General features: G+C 41.1%; 1 protein-coding gene across 1 annotated transcript in view; it reads right to left on the minus strand.

Annotated features, from left to right (window-relative positions):
* Positions 1-25,091, minus strand: part of COL19A1 (collagen type XIX alpha 1 chain) — a 1,728,692-nt gene that overhangs the window by 147,492 nt on the left and 1,556,109 nt on the right. Inside the window, exons 43-44 of the mRNA XM_069726653.1 lie at positions 22,705-22,749; positions 12,296-12,340 (exon numbers count right to left, since the gene is read on the minus strand). Coding sequence (XP_069582754.1) covers positions 12,296-12,340; positions 22,705-22,749 — 90 coding nt within the window. The remainder of the gene's footprint in view (positions 1-12,295; positions 12,341-22,704; positions 22,750-25,091) is intronic.

The following is a 25,091-nucleotide window of genomic DNA, read 5'->3' on the forward strand; positions in this document are numbered from 1 at the left end:
CTATTCCAATTACATATATTTCATGTTTAAATGCTATAGAGTTACAGAGTGCAACTTTATTTGTTAGTTATATATGGAGATGGATACTCTTAGTATGCGCCTGTTCACACCTGTTCTGTTTGGAAGTGACAGTCTTTTGATATTCATTAATGATCTGGTAGAAGGTTTACACAGTAAAATATCGATATTTGCAGATGATACAAAACTATGTAAAGCAGTTAATACAAGAGAAGATAGTATTCTGCTACAGATGGATCTGGATAAGTTGGAAACTTGGGCTGAAAGGTGGCAGATGAGGTTTAACAATGATAAATGTAAGGTTATACACATGGGAAGAGGGAATCAATATCACCATTACACACTGAACGGGAAACCACTGGGTAAATCTGACAGGGAGAAGGACTTGGGGATCCTAGTTAATGATAAACTTACCTGGAGCAGCCAGTGCCAGGCAGCAGCTGCCAAGGCAAACAGGATCATGGGGTGCATTAAAAGAGGTCTGGATACACATGATGAGAGCATTATACTGCCTCTGTACAAATCCCTAGTTAGACCGCACATGGAGTACTGTGTCCAGTTTTGGGCACCGGTGCTCAGGAAGGATATAATGGAACTAGAGAGAGTACAAAGGAGGGCAACAAAATTAATAAAGGGGATGGGAGAACTACAATACCCAGATAGATTAGCGAAATTAGGATTATTTAGTCTAGAAAAAAGACGACTGAGGGGCGATCTAATAACCATGTATAAGTATATAAGGGGACAATACAAATATCTCGCTGAGGATCTGTTTATACCAAGGAAGGTGACGGGCACAAGGGGGCATTCTTTGCGTCTGGAGGAGAGAAGGTTTTTCCACCAACATAGAAGAGGATTCTTTACTGTTAGGGCAGTGAGAATCTGGAATTGCTTGCCTGAGGAGGTGGTGATGGCGAACTCAGTCGAGGGGTTCAAGAGAGGCCTGGATGTCTTCCTGGAGCAGAACAATATTGTATCATACAATTATTAGGTTCTGTAGAAGGACGTAGATCTGGGGATTTATTATGATGGAATATAGGCTGAACTGGATGGACAAATGTCTTTTTTCGGCCTTACTAACTATGTTACTATGTTACTATGTTACTATGATATCTGTTAATGGCACATTCCTTGGTTGACATGGTTTCTGGTGGGACTCTCTGACATAGATCATGAGGTTTTTTTCTCATTGCCACTCTTTTAGAGAAGATTACTTACTGCAATATTTATAGGTGCAATGCATAAGGCATCAATTGAAAATCTACATTGATATTACCATACATATTGAACAAATTGTATAGAATTCCTAACATTAGTGATAGAAAACAAATGAATTAGCTAATAAACTGGGTGTTAATTTTTCAGGTCAGTTTTTTAGGTATGGTAATTATACTGTGTACCAAATCCTAAATGAAAAGGAAACATTGGACAGGTTGGGGTTTGATGTTTGAATGAATTGTGCTGTCTCTTCCAAGCTTCCAAAGCGCTTTTGCATGCGTCATCTTGATAGAGCTTCCTTATGCAGTTTTTTAAAGCTAGTTGAAGAGTGAATCATAAAGTAAAGGAATTCATATGGGAAAAATTATTCTTCGCTATGTTTTTTTTTCAATCCATATCAAGTTTTGGCTTCAAAATCTTAATAAAAAATCTGTATAAAAATGTCACATAGTAATACATTAGCGCAATACTTAAGTAATTACTTGGGATGCCAATCGCCATGATATAGTTTAATTTATTTGCAACTTAGAAGTGACTTCAACACCTGTAGGTTGGAGTAATTTAGACAAAATGGATCTAAATGCTATATGTGAACTGGGTTGTTTTCCCTAGATTGACAAAAGCTTACGCTTTTATCATGTATCAATAAAGGACTTAATTTTAAACTTTGGAGCTGGAACAAACCCCCTTTTTTTCGTCTTCCTATCTATACTACGTGGATCAACGTGGAAGTTCCGTGCACCTGCTGTAGCTGCCTGGTGAGCTGGCTTTTTGCTTTTCTCGATAATGGATCCTGCAGTGTTATCACTGAGGGTTCAAAGAGTTCATGCTCTAACTTTATGAAACTGCTGCGTGAGAATTTGCCCATGCAGTGGTGCCACAAGTGACAGCTTGAACTCAATTGACCTCTAACGGTGGAGTGATACACTGCGGAAGGATACCTGCCATCAATGTATCACCGGAGGCCCCTGGAGAGCGGTCACATCTGCCGATGTGACAGCTCTACACGGGAGATCATTGTGGGACAATCATTATTAAATGGATTACGTCGGAACAGGGAGCATACTGTTGCTTTAATATTTTATTTTTTTTATAGGTGATCAAGGGCGTTGGGGATTAGCTGTATGGTGAGTATGTACTGTATGTGTGTATGTGGTTTTTCTTTACACTTGAACACAGTATCCGGATTATGGGACTACTGTCCCATCATCGGCTAGCTTTGATTGTAGCAGGCATAGCTGGATGGGACTAATAGTCACATTGGACGATGCCTGCCTACATACAGACCCGCACATACACACAAAGCCACGCACACACCCGCATACCCCTGCAGACACACACAGATACACACAGATACCCGCACACAGACACGCACATCTTCTCTGCACACACACAGTCTCCACCCACACTTGACTAACACACTCTTCCTCCTCCTGATCTGCAGCGTTTCTCGCTCGCAACTCTGCAGCAAAACCACATATCTTTTTAAACCTGCAGTTTTGCTGTGGATTTGCCTGACTCAATGCTAGTCAATGGGTGCAGAAACGCTGCAGATCCGCAAAAAGAATTGACATGTGGTGAAAAATAAAACGCTGCAAATCCGTGCATATTTTTCCACAGCATGTGCACACCAATTCTCAATTTCCCATTGACTAACATTGGTTGTGCACTACACTGCGGATTTTATGCAATTCCACAAGTCCAAAAACGCTCTGGAAACACATCAAAATCCGCAACGTGTGCATGCATATAGTCTAAAACACTAAAATGTCTATCCATACATAATACTTTAGAAGGTTGATGTATGCATTCATGATACTCTCAAATATGAGTAATATAATAAGAACTACACTCGATCTGTAGTGGTAGGTAATTGAGCAGATATTCTGCTGCAGTATTCAGAAATCAGGTCATGACTCATTAGTAATTGCAATCAGATTGTCAATTTATTGCATTCCTGTAGCTTAGCTAAATTAACCAGAAAAGCAAAGGTATTAAAAGGACAATGCGCCTTACACATCGGTCATAAAATGTAGTGATGCTCTAAATGTAGAAATATTATCTGGTAATACGTAAACAAAGCCATAAAATACATATAAATAATGAAGGCTGACCAAGGAAACAAGGTACGGTAATCTTAGATATTTATATTTGTATTCTTACAAATATTCATAAATCAGTATGGCCCCATAAACTTGCATTGTGGGATCAATATGTATCTTTAAAACATAAAATGGTAGATTCCAAGGCTCAAAAGCGCTCAATAAAGCAGAGCACATTTAACTGGTGCGCCACTTGCATAAGCTGATGATGTGGGCTTCGTAAGTGGTTCCTTTATAATGTTAACAGGTTAGCTGTCACTTTCCCTTTTATTTCTAAACATACTTCCTACTGGAAGTTTTGCTATAAACTGCATACCAATAAGGAAACAGTCAATTTCACGACTGCAGCCTCAGAAGGGGAGCACACACTTAGCTCATGTGCCACTTCCAAAAAATGCTGATGTACCTTACCCACTGGAACCTTTAAAATGTTAATGGTTTAGTTTTTTAACCAGAGGAGTCAAACTTGAAACATGCTCGCCGATATGCCAGCGCTACTACCCATGCCACTTTCCCTTCTCTTTTGTGCTGACCTCACTTGAAGATTAATTCTATACTGCACCAAAATTAGAAAATGGCAGCACCCAGAGCTCCAGCCTGAAAAGCACTCAGTAAGGCAGGGGCCATTTACCTTGTGCACCACATGCACATGCTGCTTCCCTAGACCAAGTTTTAAAATGTTAGCGGTCTAGTTTTTTAACCAGAGGGTAAAAAGTGCAAAACAACCCAAAAAGAGTCGATCTTACATCACACTTACCGATGTGTCAGCACTCCTATCCAGCACAACACTTTCCCTTTTCTCTCCAGCTGATCTTCCTATTTAGTCAGGGAGTGAGCAGCTCCTCTAAAATGAGGAGAGAGCTGCTCACATGTGTAAGTGTGATACCTAGGAGAATGCTAACAGAGAGTATATTACAAACTATCAGCATTCCGCTGCCTAGATACACACACAAATTATACAGCACGCCCGCACAACCCCATTAAGTTATAAACTATACTAAAATAAGGAAACAGTAAAATTCACGATGCCAAGCTCAGAGAAGCAATGCGCATTTACCTCGTGCACCACTTGCTTGGCCTATTGATGTGAGCGGACCTAGTGGAACTTTTAAAATGGGATATTTTTTTAACCAGAGGAAAAAAATGCAATCTGGAGGCATGGTAAGAAAAGGAGGGCACTCTAAGGGTTTGGACACAGTGGAAGGGGTAAGGGGGTTGATGAAGATGGGGAAGATGAAGATGGGGATAGAGAGAATAGGAAGGAAAAGGGTGGGTACTGTGCAGTGAATGAGATAACCAAGGGGAGTGGATGGTGAGTGAGTGACAGAGGGTGAATGGAGTTAAGAGAAAAATTGGGAAGAAAAGAAGGGAGCTGCGTGGGAGATTCAGGGCGTGGTGGAAAGGGGTACGCCTCACCAGCTGTCAATCAGTCTCCAATCCTTCTCTCCAGAAGGAATTTCCACTTCAGAGAAAAGGGAAAGCGAAGTGAGACCTGGCACATTGCATGATTGACCCTCCGTGTGTCCTCAAACCATTGGGTTTTAAAATAAAAAACATTTTAAAGTGCCAATAGGGCAATGAACATCAACTGACTATGCAAATGGAGCACAAACTAAATGCATGCCGCAGCTTTGGTGGCTTCTGGCCTTCAACTATTTGTAGTTTTATTGGCCAGCTTACAACACAACTTCCAAGTAGGAAGGTTGTCTCTGGAGCCAAGGTCATCTCAATATTTTTTCCCCCCTGGTTAACAAACTAGTCCATTAACATGAAATGTCCCTCTAGGGCAGTGTTCCCCAACTCTGGTCCTCGAGAGCCACCAACAGGTCATGATTTCAGGATCACCTTTGTTTTGCACAGGTGATAATTGCATCAACTGGCCAGGCAAGCATTCAATCACCTGTGTAATACTATGGAAAACCTGAAAACATGACCTGTTGGTGGCTATCGAGGACCGGAGTTGGGGAACACTGCTCTAGTGTAAACCACATCAGCAGGCTGTGCATGTGACACACAAGGTAAATATATGCTGGTTCTCATTTTTATAGTGTACTAGCTGAAGAGCCCGGCGTTGCCTGGGCATAGTAAATATCTGTGGTTAGTTATAGCACCTCACGTCTCTTATTTTCCCATCATGCCTCTCATTTTCTCCCTTATACCTCTCATTTTCTCCCTTACACCTCTCATTTTCCCCCTCACTCCTCTTATTTTCCCCCTCACACCTCTCATTTTCCCCTCACTCCTCTTATTTTCCCCTCACTCCTCTCATTCTCCCCTAACACTTGTCATTTCGACCTCACATCTGTCATTTTCCAATCACTCCACTATTTTCCCTCACTCCTCTCATTTTGCACTCACACCTTTTCATTTTCACCTCACACCCCTCATTTTTACCTCAGTATATACATGTTTGTTATCTCCCTTATATATAATATACACATGTATGTCTTCTCTTGTATATAGTATATACCTGTATCTTGTATATAGTATATACCTGTATGTCATCTCCCCTGTAAATAGTATATACCTGCTGTATGTCATCTCCTCCTGTATATTCCCATGTGTCATCTCCTCCTGTATATATTATATACCTGTATATCCTCTCTTCTGTATATACAATATACCTGTATGTCATCTCCTCCTATATATAGTATATACATGTATATCATCTCCTGTATATAAGTATATACCTGTATGTCTTCTCCCCTGTATATAGTATATACCTGCTGTATGTCATCTCCTCCTCTATATACCTATTTGTCATCTCCTCTTTTATATAGTATATACCTGTATGTCATCTCCTCCTGTATATAGTATATACGTGTGTCATCTCCTCCTGTATATAGTATGTACCTGTAAGTCATCTCCTCCTGTATATAGTATATACCTGTGTATTATCTGCTCCTGTATATAGTATATACCTGTGTGTCATCTCCTCCAGTATATAGTATATACCTGTACGTCATCTCCTTCTGTATATAGTATATACCTGTGTGTCATCTCCATTGTATATATTATATACCTGTGTGTCATCGCCCCTGTATATAGTATGTACCTGTATGTCATCTCCCCTGTATATAGTATATACCAGGTTGTCATCTCCTCCTGTATATAGTATATACCTGTATGTCATCTCCTCCTGTATATAGTATATATGTGTGTCATCTTCTCCTGTATATAGTATATACCCGTGTGTCATCTCCTCCTGTATATAGTATATACCTGTGTGTCATCTCCTCCTGTATATAGTATATAACTGTATGTCATCTCCTTCTGTATATAGTATATATGTGTGCCATCTCCTCCTGTATATAGTATATACCTGTGTGTAACTCCTCCTGTATATAGTATATACCTGTGTGTCATCTGCTCCTGTATATAGTGTATACCTGTGTGTCATCTGCTCCTGTATATAGTATATACCTGTGTGTCATCTCCTCCTGTATATAGTATATACCTGGGTGTCATCTCCTCCTGTATATAGTATATACCTGTGTGTCATCTCCTCCTGTATATAGTATATATCTGTGTGTCATCTCCCCTGTATATAGTATATACCTGTGTGTCATCTCCCCTGTATATAGTATATATGTGTGTGCCATCTCCCCTGTATATGGTATATACCTATGTGTCATCTCCCCTGTATATAGTATATACCCGTGTGTCATCTCCCCTGTATATAGTATATATCTGTATGTCATCTCCTCCTGTATTAGACCATGTTCACACGTTATTTGGTCAGTATTTTTACCTCAGTATTTGTAAGCTAAATTGGCAGCCTGATAAATCCCCAGCCAACAGGAAGCCCTCCCCCCTGGCAGTATATATTAGCTCACACATACACATAATAGACAGGTCATGTGACTGACAGCTGCCGTATTTTCTATATGGTACATTTGTTGCTCTTGTAGTTTGCCTGCTTATTAATCAGATTTTTATTTTTGAAGGATAATACCAGACTTGTGTGTTTTAGGGCGAGTTTCATGTGTCAAGTTGTGTGTGTTGAGTTGCATGTGGCGACATGCATGTAGCGACTTTTGTGAGATGAGTTTTATGTGGCGACATGCGTGTAGCAACTTTTTGTGTGTCGAGCTGCATGTGACAGGTTAGTGTAGCAAGTTGTATGCAGCAAGTTTTGCACATGGCGAGTTTTGCGTGTGGCGAGTTTTATGTGTGGTGCATTTTGAGTATGTGCAAGTTTTGTGTGAGGCAACTTTTGCATGTGTTGCAATTTTTGTGCATGTGGCAATTTTTCCGCGCGTGCAAGTTTTGCGTGTGGCGAGTTTTCCATGAGGTGAGTTTTGCACTTGTGGCGAGTTTTGCGTGAGCCTAGTTTTGCGCGTGGTGAGTTTTGAGCGATGACTTTTGTGTTTCGACTTTTATGTGGCGAGGTTGGTGTATGTGTGGTGAAATGTGTGCTGAGGGTGGTATATGTGTTCAAGCACGTGGTAGTGTGTGGTGCATTTTGTGTGTGTGTGTTCATATCCCCATGTGTGGTGAGTATCCCATGTCGGGGCCACACCTTAGCAACTGTATGGTATATATTCTTTGGCGCCATCGCTCTCACTCTTTAAGTCCCCCTTGTTCACATCTGGCAGCTGTCAATTTGCCTCCAACACTTGTACTTTCATTTTTTTCCCATTATGTAGATAGGGTCAAAATTGTTTGGTGAATTGGAAAGCGCAGGGTTAAAATTTCACCTCACAACATAGCCTATGACGCTCTTGGGGTCCAGATGTGTGACTGTGCAAAATGTTGTGGCTGTAGCTGCGACAGTGCAGATGCCAATCCCGGACATACATACATACATACATACATACATACACACACACATTCAGCTTTATATATTAGACTAGCTGAAGAGCCCAGCGTTGCCTGGGCATAGTAAATATCTGTGATTAGTTATAGCACCTCACTTCTCTTATTTTCCCATCACGCCTCTCATTTTCCCAATCACATCTTTCATTTTCCCCCTCACATCTCTCATTTTCTCCCTCACTCCTCTCATTCCCCCCTAACACTTGTCATTTCAACCTCACATCTGTCATTTTCTGATCACTCCACTATTTTTCCTCACTCCTCTCATTTTGCACTCACGCCTTTTCATTTTCACCTCACACCTCTCATTTTCACCTCATCACCTCAGTATATACATGTTTGTCATCTCCCTTATATATAGTATACATCTGTATGTCATCTCCTGTATATAGTATATACCTGTATGTCATCTCCCCTGTATATAGTATATACCTGCTGTGTGTCATCTCCCCTATATATAGTATATACCTGAATGTCATCTCCTTCTATATATAGTATATACATGTATGTCATCTCCTCCTGTATATAGTATATACCTGTGTGTCATCTCTCCTATATATAGTATATACCTGTGTCATCTCCTCCTCTATATAGTATATACCTGTGTGTCATCTCTCCTGTATATAGTATATACATGTGTGTCATCTCCTCCTGTATTAGACCTTGTTCACACGTTATTTGCTCAGTATTTTTACCTCAGTATTTGTAAGCTAAATTGGCAGCCTGATAAATCCCCAGCCAACAGGAAGCCCTCCCCCTGGCTGTATATATTAGCTCACACATACACATAATAGACAGGTCATGTGACTGACAGCTGCCGTATTTCCTGTATGGTACATTTGTTGTATTTTGTCTGCTTATTAATCAGATTTTTATTTTTGAAGGATAATACCAGACTTGTATGTGTTTTAGGGCGAGTTTCGTTTGTCAAGTTGTGTGTGTTGAGTTGCGTGTGGCGACATGCATGTAGCTACTTTTGTGAGATGAGTTTTGTGTGGCAACATGCGTGTAGCAACTTTGTGTGTCGAGTTGCATGTGACAGGTTAGTGTAGCAAGTTGTGTGCAGCAAGTTTTGCGCATGGCGAGTTTTGCGCGTGGCGAGTTTTATGTGTGGTGCCTTTTGAGTATGTGCAAGTTTTGTGTGAGGCAACTTTTGCATGTGTTGCAACTTTTGTGCATGTGGCAATTTTTCCGCGTGTGCAAGTTTTGCATGTGGCGAGTTTTCCATGAGGTGAGTTTTGCACTTGTGGCGAGTTTTGCAAGAGCCTAGTTTTTGCATGTGGCGAGTTTTGCGCGTGGCGAGTTTTGAGTGGCGACTTTTGTGTTTCGACTTTTATGTGGCAAGGTTGGTGTATTTGTGGTGAAATGTGTGCTGAGGGTAATATGTGTTCAAGCACGTGGTAGTGTGTGGCGCATTTTGTGTGTGTGTTCATATCCCCGTGTGTGGTGAGTATCCCATGTCGGGGCCCCACCTTAGCAACTGTACGGTATATACTCTTTGGCGCCATCGCTCTCATTCTTTAAGTCCCCCTTGTTCACATCTGGCAGCTGTCAATTTGCCTCCTACACTTTTCCTTTCATTTTTTTCCCATTATGTAGATAGGGGCAAAATTGTTTGGTGAATTGGAAAGCGCGGGGTTAAAATTTCGCCTCACAACATAGCCTATGACGCTCTCGGGGTCCAGACGTGTGACTGTGCAAAATTTTGTGGCTGTAGCTGCGACGGTGCAGATGCCAATCCCGGACATACATACATACATACATACATACACACACACATTCAGCTTTATATACTAGACTAGATAAGTGCAGGAACAGAACAAAAATGTTTCATCTCCCCAGAGTACGCCTTTAACTTCAAGTAGGAAGTTCAGCTTGAAAGAGAAGGGCAAGTGTTTTGCTAGGTAGGAGCGCTGGCACGTCAGCAATCTTGTTACAAGTTCGACATCCTTTGTGTCAGCTTGCAGTTTTTCCTCTGGTAAGAAAACTAGCACATAAGGGTATGTGCACACGTCAGGTTTTTTTCCTGACAAAATCTGGAGAATTCTGCCAGAAATCCGCGTGCTTTTTTCGCATGGATTTCTCGTGGAATTTGCGCATTTTTGACGCGTTTTTTGCGCGGATTTTTTTCGGAAGTTTTGCGGATTTTTCCGGAATGTCCATTTTGATAGGAAATCCACAGAAAATCCACAAAAAGATAGAGCATGTCCGGATTTTTTGCGGTATGCGTTATTTTTGCGGAAAAAAATGCTAACATATGCACAAAAAATGCGGAATGCATTATAAATGATAGGATGCATAATGTTAGCTTTTTTTAGCGGATTTATAGCGTTTTTATGGCGAAATTCCGCAAAAAAAACGCTAAAAATCCGGACGTGTGCACATACCCTTAACATTTTAAAAGCTCCACTAGAGAAGCCCTTGTTGGTTGGCCATGGAAGTGGTGCATGAGCTGAATGTGTGCTACCTCTCAGAGCGCTTCAGAGTCTGAGTCCTTGGATTTTACAGTTTTCTTAGGTGGTGGAATTTACAGCTAAACCTCCAGTAGCAAGATTAGTTTGAGAATAACAAGGGAAAGTGGTCTGCTATGTCAGAGCCAAGGCACAAGTAGTTGGACTCCACTTGTGTTGTCTTGCCTTTTCTTCCCTCTGATTATAATAATAGGCAATTAAAATGTAAAAAGCCCCACCATGGAGGGCCATAGCAGCAGACTTAGAAGGGTATTTCCATTTCCAAGACGCTAAGCCAATACAGTATGCAGTAGGTGTAATAATATTAGCACATACCTCAAATTAGAAGTGTAGTATAGTTCTTCTGATTCACTATTGTCTTACCCCATTTCCAGAGCTTTTCAGTAACTTAGGTTTCAATGGTTCCGTCCACAAATATAATGACAGTTAGTTTGTTAGTTGTTAGTGGTCGTAACCATAGATACTTAAGCTACTTCAATGCCCTTCACATGGGGTAAGTGACATAGCTTATCAGAAGAACTATACTACATTTCTAAGTGGAGGTATTTGCTAATATTAATATTACACCTAGTACAATTTCGGGATAGGACCTTGGAGATGGGAATACCCCTTTAATCTTAAAGGCACGCTTCACAATCCATTCCTAATATTCAAAGTTCTTCACACTTAAATTACAAGCCTATTTGAACACTGGCAATGTCACTGAGCTTTGCTGGTTTGATACATGCATTTTACTTTCCTTTATTTTGTATACTCATTTGTGTATTTTAAAACTCAAGCCAAGTTGTCACTGAGAGTATGTGCCATTATCCAGCAGCATTTTGGATGCTGTCCATTTGTTGACATGAATATTTAGCAATTCTCTACTACCTAAGTCAAAAACAAAATAAAGACTGTAGCAATTCAGGCTTTTGTCCTGGTGTTGGGATAATTTATTGTCGAAACAGCTAATTAAGAAAAATGATGTTCATATTTAGCGTTACAGTTGCACAGAATGGTAGAAATTATTGCACCGAGTAGTAAAAAGCAATGTTTGTACATGTATAATATAACATACTTGTGTAATATAACAAGGCATTAAGAACAGAAATAAATGAATAATGTAATCATCACAACAATGGCGTACCGCAGGCAAAAGCCTTTAAAATCCATTTACATAGTTTCAGTAGCTTAGCGCCTCAGAAAGAGGTGAATAACTATATAATTATATTTTATTTCAATTTAACCACATTTTATTATGTAATACCAGGGGGCGATGCAATTTTACCATGTTCCATTTGGAGCGCAGAAAATGAATTTCGCACAGTGAAAATTGAGTCTTTGACTTACCTGACAGGAGAGGGGTTAATGAAGACACAGCACTTAAGGTAAACTTTGCCTTTCAGGAATGAGTGTAAGTATTTATTTGTGCATGGTGTTAATGCTGCAGTGAGGGTCCATTAACATGCGGCACAAGCAGAAACATATGGCGCTCCTCCCCTGAGCCTCTTCAGCAATACTGGAAAAAGCATGTTTGAATTTTCCAGGGATTCTAAGGTCTCAAATCACCTATACTTTGTACCGTAGGGAAGCGCAGCTACCAAATTGAGATCAGCAGTGACACTTCTTAGGGCCTTGACAATTCTCTAGAATATTCAGTAGCAAAGCACATTTAATATGCATACTTACCGCTTCACCTGGAATTCCTGCAGGGCCTGGGGCTCCGTTCCTTCCCTTTTGGAATGAAGATATATGTTTTAATCAAATTGCATTATCCCACAGAACACAAATGTAGTTGTTTCTTATTTCTAATGCAATTACCTTACGGACCAGAATAACATCAAACCGTATGTTAGAGTGCAATAAAATGACTAGTAAATCAGGCTAGCCTTAAAGTCCAAGTAACAAAGCTTTTAAGTAGAATAAACAGTGATAGATTGGAAAAGACAGATTTAGAGTGTTCACGCAGAAGTACATCTTGCCCGACTACAATGAATGTTTCATTTACCTAATTGTTGATGTGGATGTTCACTCACAGTGAAAGCTATGTAAGATGGTAAACGTCAGGAAAAGATTTATTGAATGTCCAGACAGCCATATAAAAATGCCATCATTGTTCTCCACCAGGCAATGCAGATCTGTTTTAGAATACTCATTTTTGTTGAACTCAATGCAAATTCACAATACAGACTACGAACATTTATTAAATAAATCTTAGACCTGATGATAGTGGTTTACTTACTTTATAGTGAATCTGTCAGTATCATGCAGGTCATAGAGAGTTGAATAAAATGATACTTTGATATCTGCGATCTGATGTCTTCTTCCAGAGAAATCTACGTTATTCTTAATATGTAAATAAGTTGCTAAGATCTATGAGCTGAACATAAATATCTCACTGAGAATCTGCCTCCAGAGCTTATTTTAAATGAAAGGGGAGGTTCAGTGTGAGACATGTAATGACTGACATTCTGTGCTCCTGATCTCACTGCATAACTGTGCAGAATGATAGAGTTTGATGGGACCTCCTCCTTGATAGCTGTAACTATGACCATTCTAGATCTATTTCAATCTCTTAAGCTTCTAACTATGACAGTGTTTCAATAAAACAAGAACTCTATAAAAAAAAATCCTAAAGACAGATTACTCTTTGAAAACTGACTCACTTGATCAATCAGGTATGATAAATTCAAATTTTCAAGACCTTCCATTGACATCATGGCCATGGCTCATGCAACACTGAGAAAGATGGGCATGTGGCTTAAAGGGAATCTTTCATCAGGTTTTGCTAAGTAACGAGGGAGTAGCCAGCACACCCACACAACCTACAATCGGGGCCGGACTGGCCATCAGGCAATTCTGGCAAATGCCAGAAGGGCTGGTGCCAGTAGTGGGCCGCTGAGCGCCGACTCACCCCCCCCCAGCGCCGCTGCTGCCGCATTCAACTATACCGGCGTCTTTAACGCCGGTAGAGTTGAATGCAATGATGGAGGAGAGAGCGTCACCTGTCACTCCCTCTCCCATCATTCCCCGCTCTGCCTCAGACACTGCGAGTGCGCGCGCACTCATTGTGTCCCAGGCAGTGCAGCGGCAGCCGCCGAGACAGGAGCAGGGAGCACCGCAGGCACGAGGGGAGATGAGGAGTGTTTTTTTTTTACTGGACTGTGGGGCCATTCTAGGGGGGAGGAGAGATGTCGGCTGTGCTGTACACTACTATGTGGGCTCTGCTATATACTACTGTGTGGGCTCTGCTGTATACTACTACGTGGGCTGTGCTATACACTACTATGTGGGCTGTGCTGTATACTACCATGTGGCCTCTGCTATATACTACTGTGTGGGCTCTGCTGTATACTACTATGTGGGCTGTGCTATACACTACTATGTGGGCTGTGCTATATACTACTGTGTGGGCTGTGCTGTATACTACTATGTGGGCTGTGTTGTACACTACTGTGTGAACTGTGCTGTTTACTACTGTGTGGGCTGTGCTGTATACTACTATGTGGGCACTGCTATATACTACTGTGTGTGCTGTGCTGTATACTACTATGTGGGCAGTGCTATATACTACTATGTTGGCAGTGCTGTATACTACTATGTGGGCTCTGCTATATACTACTATGTGGGCTCTGCTGTATACTACTATGTGGGCTGTGCTATACACTACTATGTGGGCTGTGCTATATACTACTGTGTGGGCTGTGCTGTATACTACTATGTGGGCTGTGTTGTACACTACTGTGTGGGCTGTGCTGTATACTACTGTGTGGGCTGTGCTGTATACTACTATGTGGGCACTGCTATATACTACTGTGTGTGCTGTGCTGTATACTACTATGTGGGCAGTGCTATATACTACTATGTTGGCAGTGCTGTATACTACTATGTGGGCTCTGCTATATACTACTATGTGGGCTGTGCTATATACTACTATGTGGGCAGTGCTGTAAACTACTGTGTGGGCTCTGCTGTATACTACTATGTGGGCTGTGCTATATACTACTATGTGGGCTCTGCTGTATACTACTATGTGGGCAGTGCTGTATACTACTATGTGGGCAATGCTTTATACTACTATGTGGGCTGTGCCGCATACTGCTACATGGGCTGTGTTGTATACTGCTACATGGGCTGTGCTATCTGCAATGCGGGTTGTGCTAGATACTATGGGGGGTATATTATATTCTATGGGGAGGCCGTGTTATATACTATGTGGCTGTTATATACTATTGTGGGGGTGTATTATATTCTATGGGTGAGGCTGTGTTATAATATGGGGGGCTGCATTATATTCTGTGGATGCTACATTGTATATTACGTGAAGACACAAAAGAGAATAGTAAAACCAAAAACACTCAGTTTGAAAAAATGTTGCAGTAATCCGCAAGTGCTAGTAAAAGATGTAAAAAACAGGGTATTTGGTTGATGTTTTTTACATCTTTTACTAGCACTTGCGGATTACTGCAACATTTTTTCAAACTGAGTGTTTTTGGTTTTACTATTCTCTTTTGTGTCTTCAGGTTTCTTGGTGGTGTGTGAACATGATCATACAGACTTGTTCACTGTGCAAGTAGCCCATGTGTTCCTGTTTCCATAATTGTTCTCTTGTGTCTACAAGACTGGGGAGTTCCACCACTCCTCTTGGGCTATCTGCACAAAAGCTGTTCTACCCTGTATGCACACATGGATTTTTCCTCTCTGAACCCTGTTCACACAGGTTATATACAGATGATCAGGTTTTTAAATACATCAGATAGGGATTGCATACATTAGTTAGGACTGCTCTGATAAGGGTATACCGTGAAGATTGGTAGAGCAGCTTAGTATACATTTTTTGCAAAAAACGTATCAACCAAATACCCTGTTTTTTACATCTTTTACTAGCACTTGCGGATTACTGCAACATTTTTTCAAACTGAGTGTTTTTGGTTTTACTATTCTCTTTTGTGTCTTCAGGTTTCTTGGTGGTGTGTGAACATGATCATACAGACTTGTTCACTGTGCAAGTAGCCCATGTGTTCCTGTTTCCATAATTGTTCTCTTGTGTCTACAAGACTGGGGAGTTCCACCACTCCTCTTGGGCTATCTGCACAAAAGCTGTTCTACCCTGTATGCACACATGGATTTTTCCTCTCTGAACCCTGTTCACACAGGTTATATACAGATGATCAGGTTTTTAAATACATCAGATAGGGATTGCATACATTAGTTAGGACTGCTCTGATAAGGGTATACCGTGAAGATTGGTAGAGCAGCTTAGTATACATTTTTTGCAAAAAACGTATCAACCAAATACCCTGTTTTTTACATCTTTTACTAGCACTTGCGGATTACTGCAACATTTTTTCAAACTGAGTGTTTTTGGTTTTACTATTCTCTTTTGTGTCTTCAGGTTTCTTGGTGGTGTGTGAACATGATCATACAGACTTGTTCACTGTGCAAGTAGCCCATGTGTTCCTGTTTCCATAATTGTTCTCTTGTGTCTACAAGACTGGGGAGTTCCACCACTCCTCTTGGGCTATCTGCACAAAAGCTGTTCTACCCTGTATGCACACATGGATTTTTCCTCTCTGAACCCTGTTCACATAGGTTATATACAGATGATCAGGTTTTTAAATACATCAGATAGGGATTGCATACATTAGTTAGGACTGCTCTGATAAGGGTATACCGTGAAGATTGGTAGAGCAGCTTAGTATACATTTTTTGCAAAAATCGTATCAAACAAATACCCTGTTTTTTACATCTTTTACTAGCACTTGCGGATTACTGCAACATTTTTTCAAACTGAGTGTTTTTGGTTTTACTATTCTCTTTTGTGTCTTCAGGTTTCTTGGTGGTGTGTGAACATGATCATACAGACTTGTTCACTGTGCAAGTAGCCCATGTGTTCCTGTTTCCATAATTGTTCTCTTGTGTCTACAAGACTGGGGAGTTCCACCACTCCTCTTGGGCTATCTGCACAAAAGCTGTTCTACCCTGTATGCACACATGGATTTTTCCTCTCTGAACCCTGTTCACACAGGTTATATACAGATGATCAGGTTTTTAAATACATCAGATAGGGATTGCATACATTAGTTAGGACTGCTCTGATAAGGGTATACCGTGAAGATTGGTAGAGCAGCTTAGTATACATTTTTTGCAAAAAACGTATCAACCAAATACCCTGTTTTTTACATCTTTTACTAGCACTTGCGGATTACTGCAACATTTTTTCAAACTGAGTGTTTTTGGTTTTACTATCCTCTTTTGTGTCTTCAGGTTTCTTGGTGGTGTGTGAACATGATCATACAGACTTGTTCACTGTGCAAGTAGCCCATGTGTTCCTGTTTCCATAATTGTTCTCTTGTGTCTACAAGACTGGGGAGTTCCACCACTCCTCTTGGGCTATCTGCACAAAAGCTGTTCTACCCTGTATGCACACATGGATTTTTCCTCTCTGAACCCTGTTCACACAGGTTATATACAGATGATCAGGTTTTTAAATACATCAGATAGGGATTGCATACATTAGTTAGGACTGCTCTGATAAGGGTATACCGTGAAGATTGGTAGAGCAGCTTAGTATACATTTTTTGCAAAAAACTTATCAACCAAATACCCTGTTTTTTACATCTTTTACTAGCACTTGCGGATTACTGCAACATTTTTTCAAACTGAGTGTTTTTGGTTTTACTATTCTCTTTTGTGTCTTCAGGTTTCTTGGTGGTGTGTGAACATGATCATACAGACTTGTTCACTGTGCAAGTAGCCCATGTGTTCCTGTTTCCATAATTGTATATTACGGGGAGGTGGGCTGTATTATATTCTATGGGGTGGCTGCATTATACTCTGGGGTGGCTGCATTATACTCTGGGGTGGCTGCGTTATATTCTGTAGGGTGGTGGCTGCATTATACTATATGTGGGCTGCATTATACTATATCGAGGATTATGGGGAATATGTTATACTATATGAAGAACTATGGGGTGCATTATACTATGGGAAGTGAATTGTACTACATGGATGACTATGGCGGTGCATTATACTATTTGGAGCACTATGAGGAGTGTATTATGCTATATGGAGCACTATGAGGAGTGTATTATACTGTATGGAGGACTGAGCAGTGTATTTTAGTATATGGAGGACTATAGGGAGTGTATTATACTATATGGAGGACTGAGGTGCACATTATAATATATGGAGGCTTATGGCGTGTATTTTACTAAACAAGTAAAATGCTGCATATTCAGATTGTTTTTGCTGGAACAAAAATCATTGTTCTCAGCAGCGCATCGCTGGCATAAACTGTAGATGTGCTGCTCATAACATGATGCTGTATGGAAATCTGTTAGTGATCTATTAGTGATCGTTCTGTCCCATCATTATTCCTCAGCTGGTGGAAAAAGGCCAGGAAACAAGCGTTGAACAACTTCAGTATTGTCGATCAAACTCATTTAGTGGCCTGAACTCAGCGCATGTAAATACAACCGAAATGCTTTTGTGTGATGTGCAATATGTTAGCATTTGGGGCCCCATTTTAAACTTTGTCTAGGGCCCCACTTTGCCTAAAACCGGCCCTGCCTACAAGTTCAAATGCCAGGGCTGAATTTTGGTCCCAGTCCGGCCATGCCTACAATCCTCCAGAGCACACAGCAGAGTTACTGAGAAACATGTAAAAACGATGATGTAGCTTTGCAGAGTTAACAACATAAATTGTATTGTTTATTTTAAAATCATGCTACAAATGATAAAAAAAATTACTAATAACAAAGGATCCATTATTGAGAATAGGAGATTTCACACCTGCCTCTGCTCAATCTCCCTTCACAATGACCTCAGCATGGACTCACTAAGTACTTCAATACACAAGAATGAGTTAGGATTCAACCATTTTGGCTACGTACATGTGTTGATTCCTGAAACAATATGAAGTTAAGGCCCCTTCACACTTAGCGACGCTGCAGCGATATAGACAACGATCCGGATCGCTGCAGCGTCGCTGTTTGGTCGCTAGAGAGCAGTCACACAGACCGCTCTCCAGCGACCAACGATGCCGGTAACCAGGGTAAACATCGGGTAACTAAGCGCAGGGCCGCGCTTAGTAACCCGATGTTTACCCTGGTTACCATGCCAAAAGTTAAAAAAAAACAAAAAAAAACCAAACACTAGATACTTACCTACCGCTGTCTGTCCTCCAGCGCTGCGCTCTGCTTCTCTGCTCTCCTCCTGTACTGGCTGTGAGCCGGAAAGCAGAGCGGTGACGTCACCGCTCTGCTTTCCGGCTCACAGCCAGTACAGGAGGAGTGCAGAGCAGAGCGCTGGAGGACAGACAGCGGTAGGTAAGTATCTAGTGTTTGGTTTTTTTTTCTTTTAGCATGGTAACCAGGGTAAACATCGGGTTACTAAGCGCGGCCCTGCGCTTAGTTACCCGATGTTTACCCTGGTCACCAGTGAAGACATCGCTGGATCGGTGTCACACACGCCGATCCAGCGATGTCAGCAGGAGTCCAGCGACGAAATAAAGTTCTGGACTTTATTCAGCGACCAACGATCTCCCAGCAGGGGCCTGATCGTTGGTCGCTGTCACACATAACGATTTCATTAACGATATCGTTGCTACGTCACAAAAAACAACGATATCGTTAACAATATCGTTATGTGTGAAGGTACCTTAAGAGTGTGAAAAAACCCAGTGGCCAGTGTAAAAATTGCAAGTTCTGGAAATTATTTTTAATACAGATTGTGATATGTAATATAAAAAAGAAATTGCAAAAATGTAAAAAAATATATTCAACACGAAACCTGATTAAGGCTATGTGCACACGTTGCGGATTAGGCTTAGGAATTTCTGGTGCGGATTCTGCCTCTCCTGGCAGAAAACGCACCTGCGGATGTGTTGCGTTTTTTGTGCGCTTTTGCGGCGGTTTTCTTGCGGATTTGCTGCGTATTTTACCCCTGCGGTTTTCTATAATGGAATGGGTACAAAAAGGCTGCAGATTCACAAAGAAGGAGTGACATGCTACTTCTTTTAAACCACAGCGTTTCCGCAGAGGATTTTCCGCAAAGTGTGCACAGCATATTTTTTTCTCATTGATTTACATTGTACTGTAAATCAATTGCGGATCTGCAGCGTTTCTGCACTGCAAAAAACGCTGCGGATACGCAGAGAATCCGCAACGTGTGCACATACCCTTAAACAATAGGTCATTTTGTGATGATAGAGTCTCTATAACATGAACAATTGTATTGATAATATTGGGTCATACTGTAGGTAGTAACACTGTCCCATGGTACTGATAAATTATCAACTACAACCCTCTAATCCATCATTTCATGCCATACAAGCACAAACAAAATACTGCAGTTTCTACTACAAGATGCAATTCGAAGACTATTGTGTTTGCTTTTGCTCTGCTTCCTTGGGGTAAAGATAATGACAAAATCTGATTCAGTTTCATCTACATAAACCTGATAAGAGCAGACACTCTGAAATCTCCATCAAAAGCCACAGCTTGCTTCTTTTTACTTTGACTTTATAAACTGTAAATTTATCACCAGTTTTTTTGTAAGAGTTGAACAGAAAGACTACATAATGAGCACATGCACAGTACATATGCTTTCGAGTAGCAGTTGTCAAAACACCAAATAATCAAAATAGATTGCTAGATGACCCACAATTGACTCTTCAAAGCTTGTCAACGGCAAAGAACCTATGAACCTCTACTAGAAAATCTTCAAAACAAGCTTTTACAGCAAACTCTTGTCGCCCAGTAAACAGGATAAACAAGTCAAAGCCCAACGGAATGAAATAGCAGAGCATCAAAAAAAAATACAATTTATATACCGAATAAATTGCTACAATATTGCTAAGACTATTGCTTCTTTTATTAAATGATCAATTGTGCCATACTAAGCATTATATTCATTGACTTGAATGGAATAATTATTCCAGTCCTAGACCAAATTCATGCACTTATGACACATTCTGATAATAAAATAAAAATGCAGTGTTCACTAGACCAAATAATCTATATATAGCCTAAAGTGTGCATTCAATATATATCTGACATGTCATCCTAGGTCAGGCTGCTCAAAATCCTAAGGATTGGATGTAGCAAACTTCAAGTATCCACTTATGGTATAGGAAAAGTAGTAATATTCCATTATTATTCAAATGAATTGGTCATTCTATAATTCATGTTTTTGTTATGTCTCTCATAATGGGAGCTACTCCTTGCTTTTCCACATAGAGCGGGATCTCAAGCAGTAGAATCTATGAAATCCATATGCCCAGATAAAACAACCTTTTAGCGAGAAAAGATAACATAGATTGTATTTTTATAGACCAAATATGGAAGCATAAGCAACAATGTAAACAACGAGTTAATTTTAGACCTAAACAAAAATGTAAACAATGGGTTAATTTTAGACAATACATTCACTCTAAAGGTGGTTTCCACTTTTGATTTTTTAAATAATCATGCAGTAGGCTAAAAAAAAAATCAATCATATGCCAATACATATGACGCTCCTCTCTTATAAAGCTGGTGTCACGGTTCCACCCTTCAGTGTGTCTGGGATGCAGTTGCTGACAGTTCAGCCTTTTAATCCAGTAAAGGGGCGTGCTGAAGCTGTCAGTGCTTTGATTGACAACTCAACTATCCAATCTGTGATTGGGAGGCGTTGGATGTCTCCAAGTGTTCACTATCCTGGGTAATTGCCATGCTACTTAACTGAGCTACTTCTCCCAGACCTCTGCCAGACATACATTCAACAAGTGAGGTTTGAGCTACCTGTGCCTTGCGTTCTGTGTGCTTGATCATTTGTTGCCTGACCTTGGACTTTGTTCTGACCATCTGACTGTTTAGCCCCTTCTGCTGTGATCCGTTACTCTCCTGGTATTCTGACCTCGGAATGTTACCTGACTATGCTTTTGTCTCTTCCTTCTTTTTATGACATACTGTCCTGGCTTCTGACCCTGGACTCCTTGACAAATCTGACTCCCTGCTTTGCTGTGAGATGTAACTAGCGTCACAGCTGGTCTCTAAATTATTCTTCCAGTTGGGACAAATATTTGCAACTAATTACTGGCCTCAGTTATGCCCAATGCGTTGTTGCTCTGGATTAGCTGCAGTGGCTACATATAACAGGAACAGTATATTCAGACTTTTAGTACTTGCATGACCAACCATCAGTACTCCACTGGGGGAGGAGGGCAATGGGGTGACAGAAGCAGCCTCCTTTCTGTCTGACAGTTTAGATGCCTCAGCTGTGATTCACCGCAGCATCTAACTAATTCGCTCCAACTGTCCAGCATCAGCCAAGACCAGCTAAGGTTGTCCAAATCTTGCAGAGGTTTTAATATTTTTAGCACACATGATTGCTAAACGTGTGATTTAAGAAAGCAAAGATGTGAAGAGATATGATAGGATATAAATGTGACTAGAAGAGTCGTCAGACAAGAATGACTTGGAGGACTGAAGGCAATGTTCTAATGATGGCATAGAGGAAGAAACGCCAATGATGTAAAGGAACTATCCAGGCCCATCGAATGTTGACATCCTCATTGTAGAACACAGCAGTGAAACAAAGATTAATTTCAGTTCAATAAATGAACACTTACTATGTAAATAGCTAGTGACTGAAATACTAAAACAATAAATCCAGAAATCAATACTAAATTTCCCATTAACTGTACAAACACAGAATGAATTGCATCAGGCTGTTACAATATTGAAAATTAATTACAATGTGTAGATATTGGACATTCAGATATTGACGGAAACTTTAATATACAAAATGGAGGCATATTGGAGGATATGTTATGTTAGAATATTGAAGTGTGACTATTACATTCAAATCCAAGCTAATAAAATAACATGAAATATTTCATATTTCCTGCCTCTCTGATGCGTTCAGATGGCAGTTTCTATGGAACTGAGTGAAGTAAATTTAAGGTCACAAACTCTACAAAATAAAATGACTAGACATATATTTTAACAATGCATAGTTTGCTCAATATAGCAGCGTAAATACAGTAATTGCAATTTATATTTGTATTCTGCATTGCTCACTATTGAATTGTAAAAGATGCCAAAACTACTCACTGGTATCCCAGCAATTCCCGGAGGACCAATTTGTCCTCGATCTCCCTAGGACACAAATAATATACACAATTCAGTTTAGCAATCCAGAGCATGCCTTATTTATGAAACAAGAGAGACAAATGATATATTTATGGCTCAAAGAACAGCAGTTTGTCTTATACATTTTGTTATTGCTTAGTCAAGAATATAATTCATTAGCTAATCCAGCTGACACTTCTAATCTATCCAGTCTGAATCCTCTATTATGTCTTTGTTCTGCACATATGTAAACATTATTGCATGAGGATAAGTGAACCTCAGGGGAAGGAAAGCAGTTGTGAATCAATTTAACATGTCAAAGGTACTCTTGCGATGTATGCGCTCCATTAAAATGTAGACTTGGACAGTAGCAGAAAGGCTCTGGAGAGTGCAAGGGAAATTAAAATGGATTAAACAAGTAGGTGTCTGTGCCTTTTAGGAGCCCCCAGGTCATAATATGTAGCTTTGGGAATGGCCTCAGGAAAAAATATGTCTGATTATATTTTCAATTCTTATTTCAGTTCATGATTATTGATACTGAATATGTATTAGTGCCTTTTACTTTTCTATCTGTCTGTCTATCTATCTTTTTCTTTTTACCACAACTATGAGAGTTAAAATGAGAAAACAAATCCAGAAAATCACAATTTGGCAAGATTTATTTTGCAAATTATGGTGGAAAATAAGTATTTGGTCACCTAAAAACATGCAAGATTTCTGGCACTCACAGACCTGTAACTTCTTCTTTAAGAGACTCCTCTGTTTTCAACTCATTACCTGTAGTAATGGCACCTGTTTGAGCATGTTATCAGTATAAAAGATACCTGTCCACAACCTCAATCAGTCACTCTTCAAACTCCACTATGGCGAAGACCAAAGAGCTGTCGAAGGACCCCAAAAACAAAATTGTAGCCCTGCTGGGAAGACTAAATTTGCAGTAGGCAAGCAGCTTGGTGTGACGAAATCAACTTTGGAAGCAATAATAAGAAAATGGAAGACATAAAAGACCACTGATAATCTCCCTTGATCAAGTGCTCCATGCAAGATCTCATCCCGTGGGGTCAAAATGATCACAAGAACGATGAGCAAAAATCCCAGAACCACACGGGGGACCTAGTGAATGACCTGAATAGAGCTGGGACCACTATAACAAAGGCTACCATCAGTAACACACTATTCTGCCAGGGACTCAGATCCTGCAGTGCCAGACGTGTCCCACTGCTTAAGCCAGTACATGTCCGGGCCCGTCTGAAGTTTGCTAGAGAGCATTTGGATTATCCAGAAGAGTATTGAGAGAATGTAAGTCCTCCCCCGTCCATAATAGCAGAATTATAGGAGGGGGTCTCATGGCTTGACAGGCCCTAAATGTGAAGAATATGGTTTTAATGCTATGAAGGGGTTAATGTGGTTTTGTAAAAGTTAGCTCTGGCAGTGTGCCAGGAGCGGTTTGAACTGGTTTTATCCAGCTTGCTTGGAGTTTGAATTAACGGCTTTTTATTGGCCGTTGGGTTTTTTGGCGGGCTTTTTAGAAGGTTATAAAAAGCCCAGCAGTTTGAATTTTTACCTCAGTCGGAGCTGAAGAAACAGAAGATGGACAGCCTCTTGCAGCAACTCCTGGCACGAGCCGGCAGAGAGGACGGGGCAGACTGGTTGAGAAGCTGTCTTGCCTTGGAATCGTCACCGGTGGCTCCGGTTACTGTCCCCCCTGTTTTAGAGCCGTTCCCTGAAGTGCAGCAGCCGTTACAGGAGAGCGTCCCAGCGGCGACTCCTCCTGTCAGGTCTAGAAGGAGAACGCCATTGATGTCTGTTCCGCCCCTTCCATCTCCGGGTCCCAGCAGCCGCGCACCGGATGTGCGCAAGAGGTCTCGGCGCTCCTCCCCGGTCACTTCCCGGAGTCCGGTGCATGAGGGTCAGCGCCGGTGTCAAGAGGGGTCGGCGTCGTCGTCTGGAGCCGCCGGCAGGGCTGCCGCTCCTCGCAGCCGTAAAAGCGCTGCAGCGGCATTACCCTGCTCAGTGGCTGCGGCCCCCTCAGCAGCCTCTTCCAGCAACCTGCTCCCTCCTACGATGGCCGGCGTCCAGACGATTGAATCCGACGTCGACCGAAGATACAACGCTCCAGCGTTGCAACAGCTGAGCTCGCCTGCCTGCCAGGGCTTGAGCGTCGGTTCTGCAGCGGACCAGAGGCCCAGAGGAGGACTTTCCAGAGGGGGTGAGAACTTTGATGTGCCCCTGTCTGTCCCTCCTGAACAGCTTAGGGAGATTATAAGAAATGTATTAGTGGATTCAGTTGGGGATATTTTTAGCTCTCCTGCTAGTGTTATAGCACCCATTAACAATGAGGTTAACCCATTCCCGCTGAACCCTTTTAA

Source organism: Ranitomeya imitator, chromosome 5 (assembly GCF_032444005.1).
Source record: "Ranitomeya imitator isolate aRanImi1 chromosome 5, aRanImi1.pri, whole genome shotgun sequence".
In the NCBI taxonomy this organism is placed as follows: Eukaryota; Metazoa; Chordata; class Amphibia; order Anura; family Dendrobatidae; genus Ranitomeya; species Ranitomeya imitator.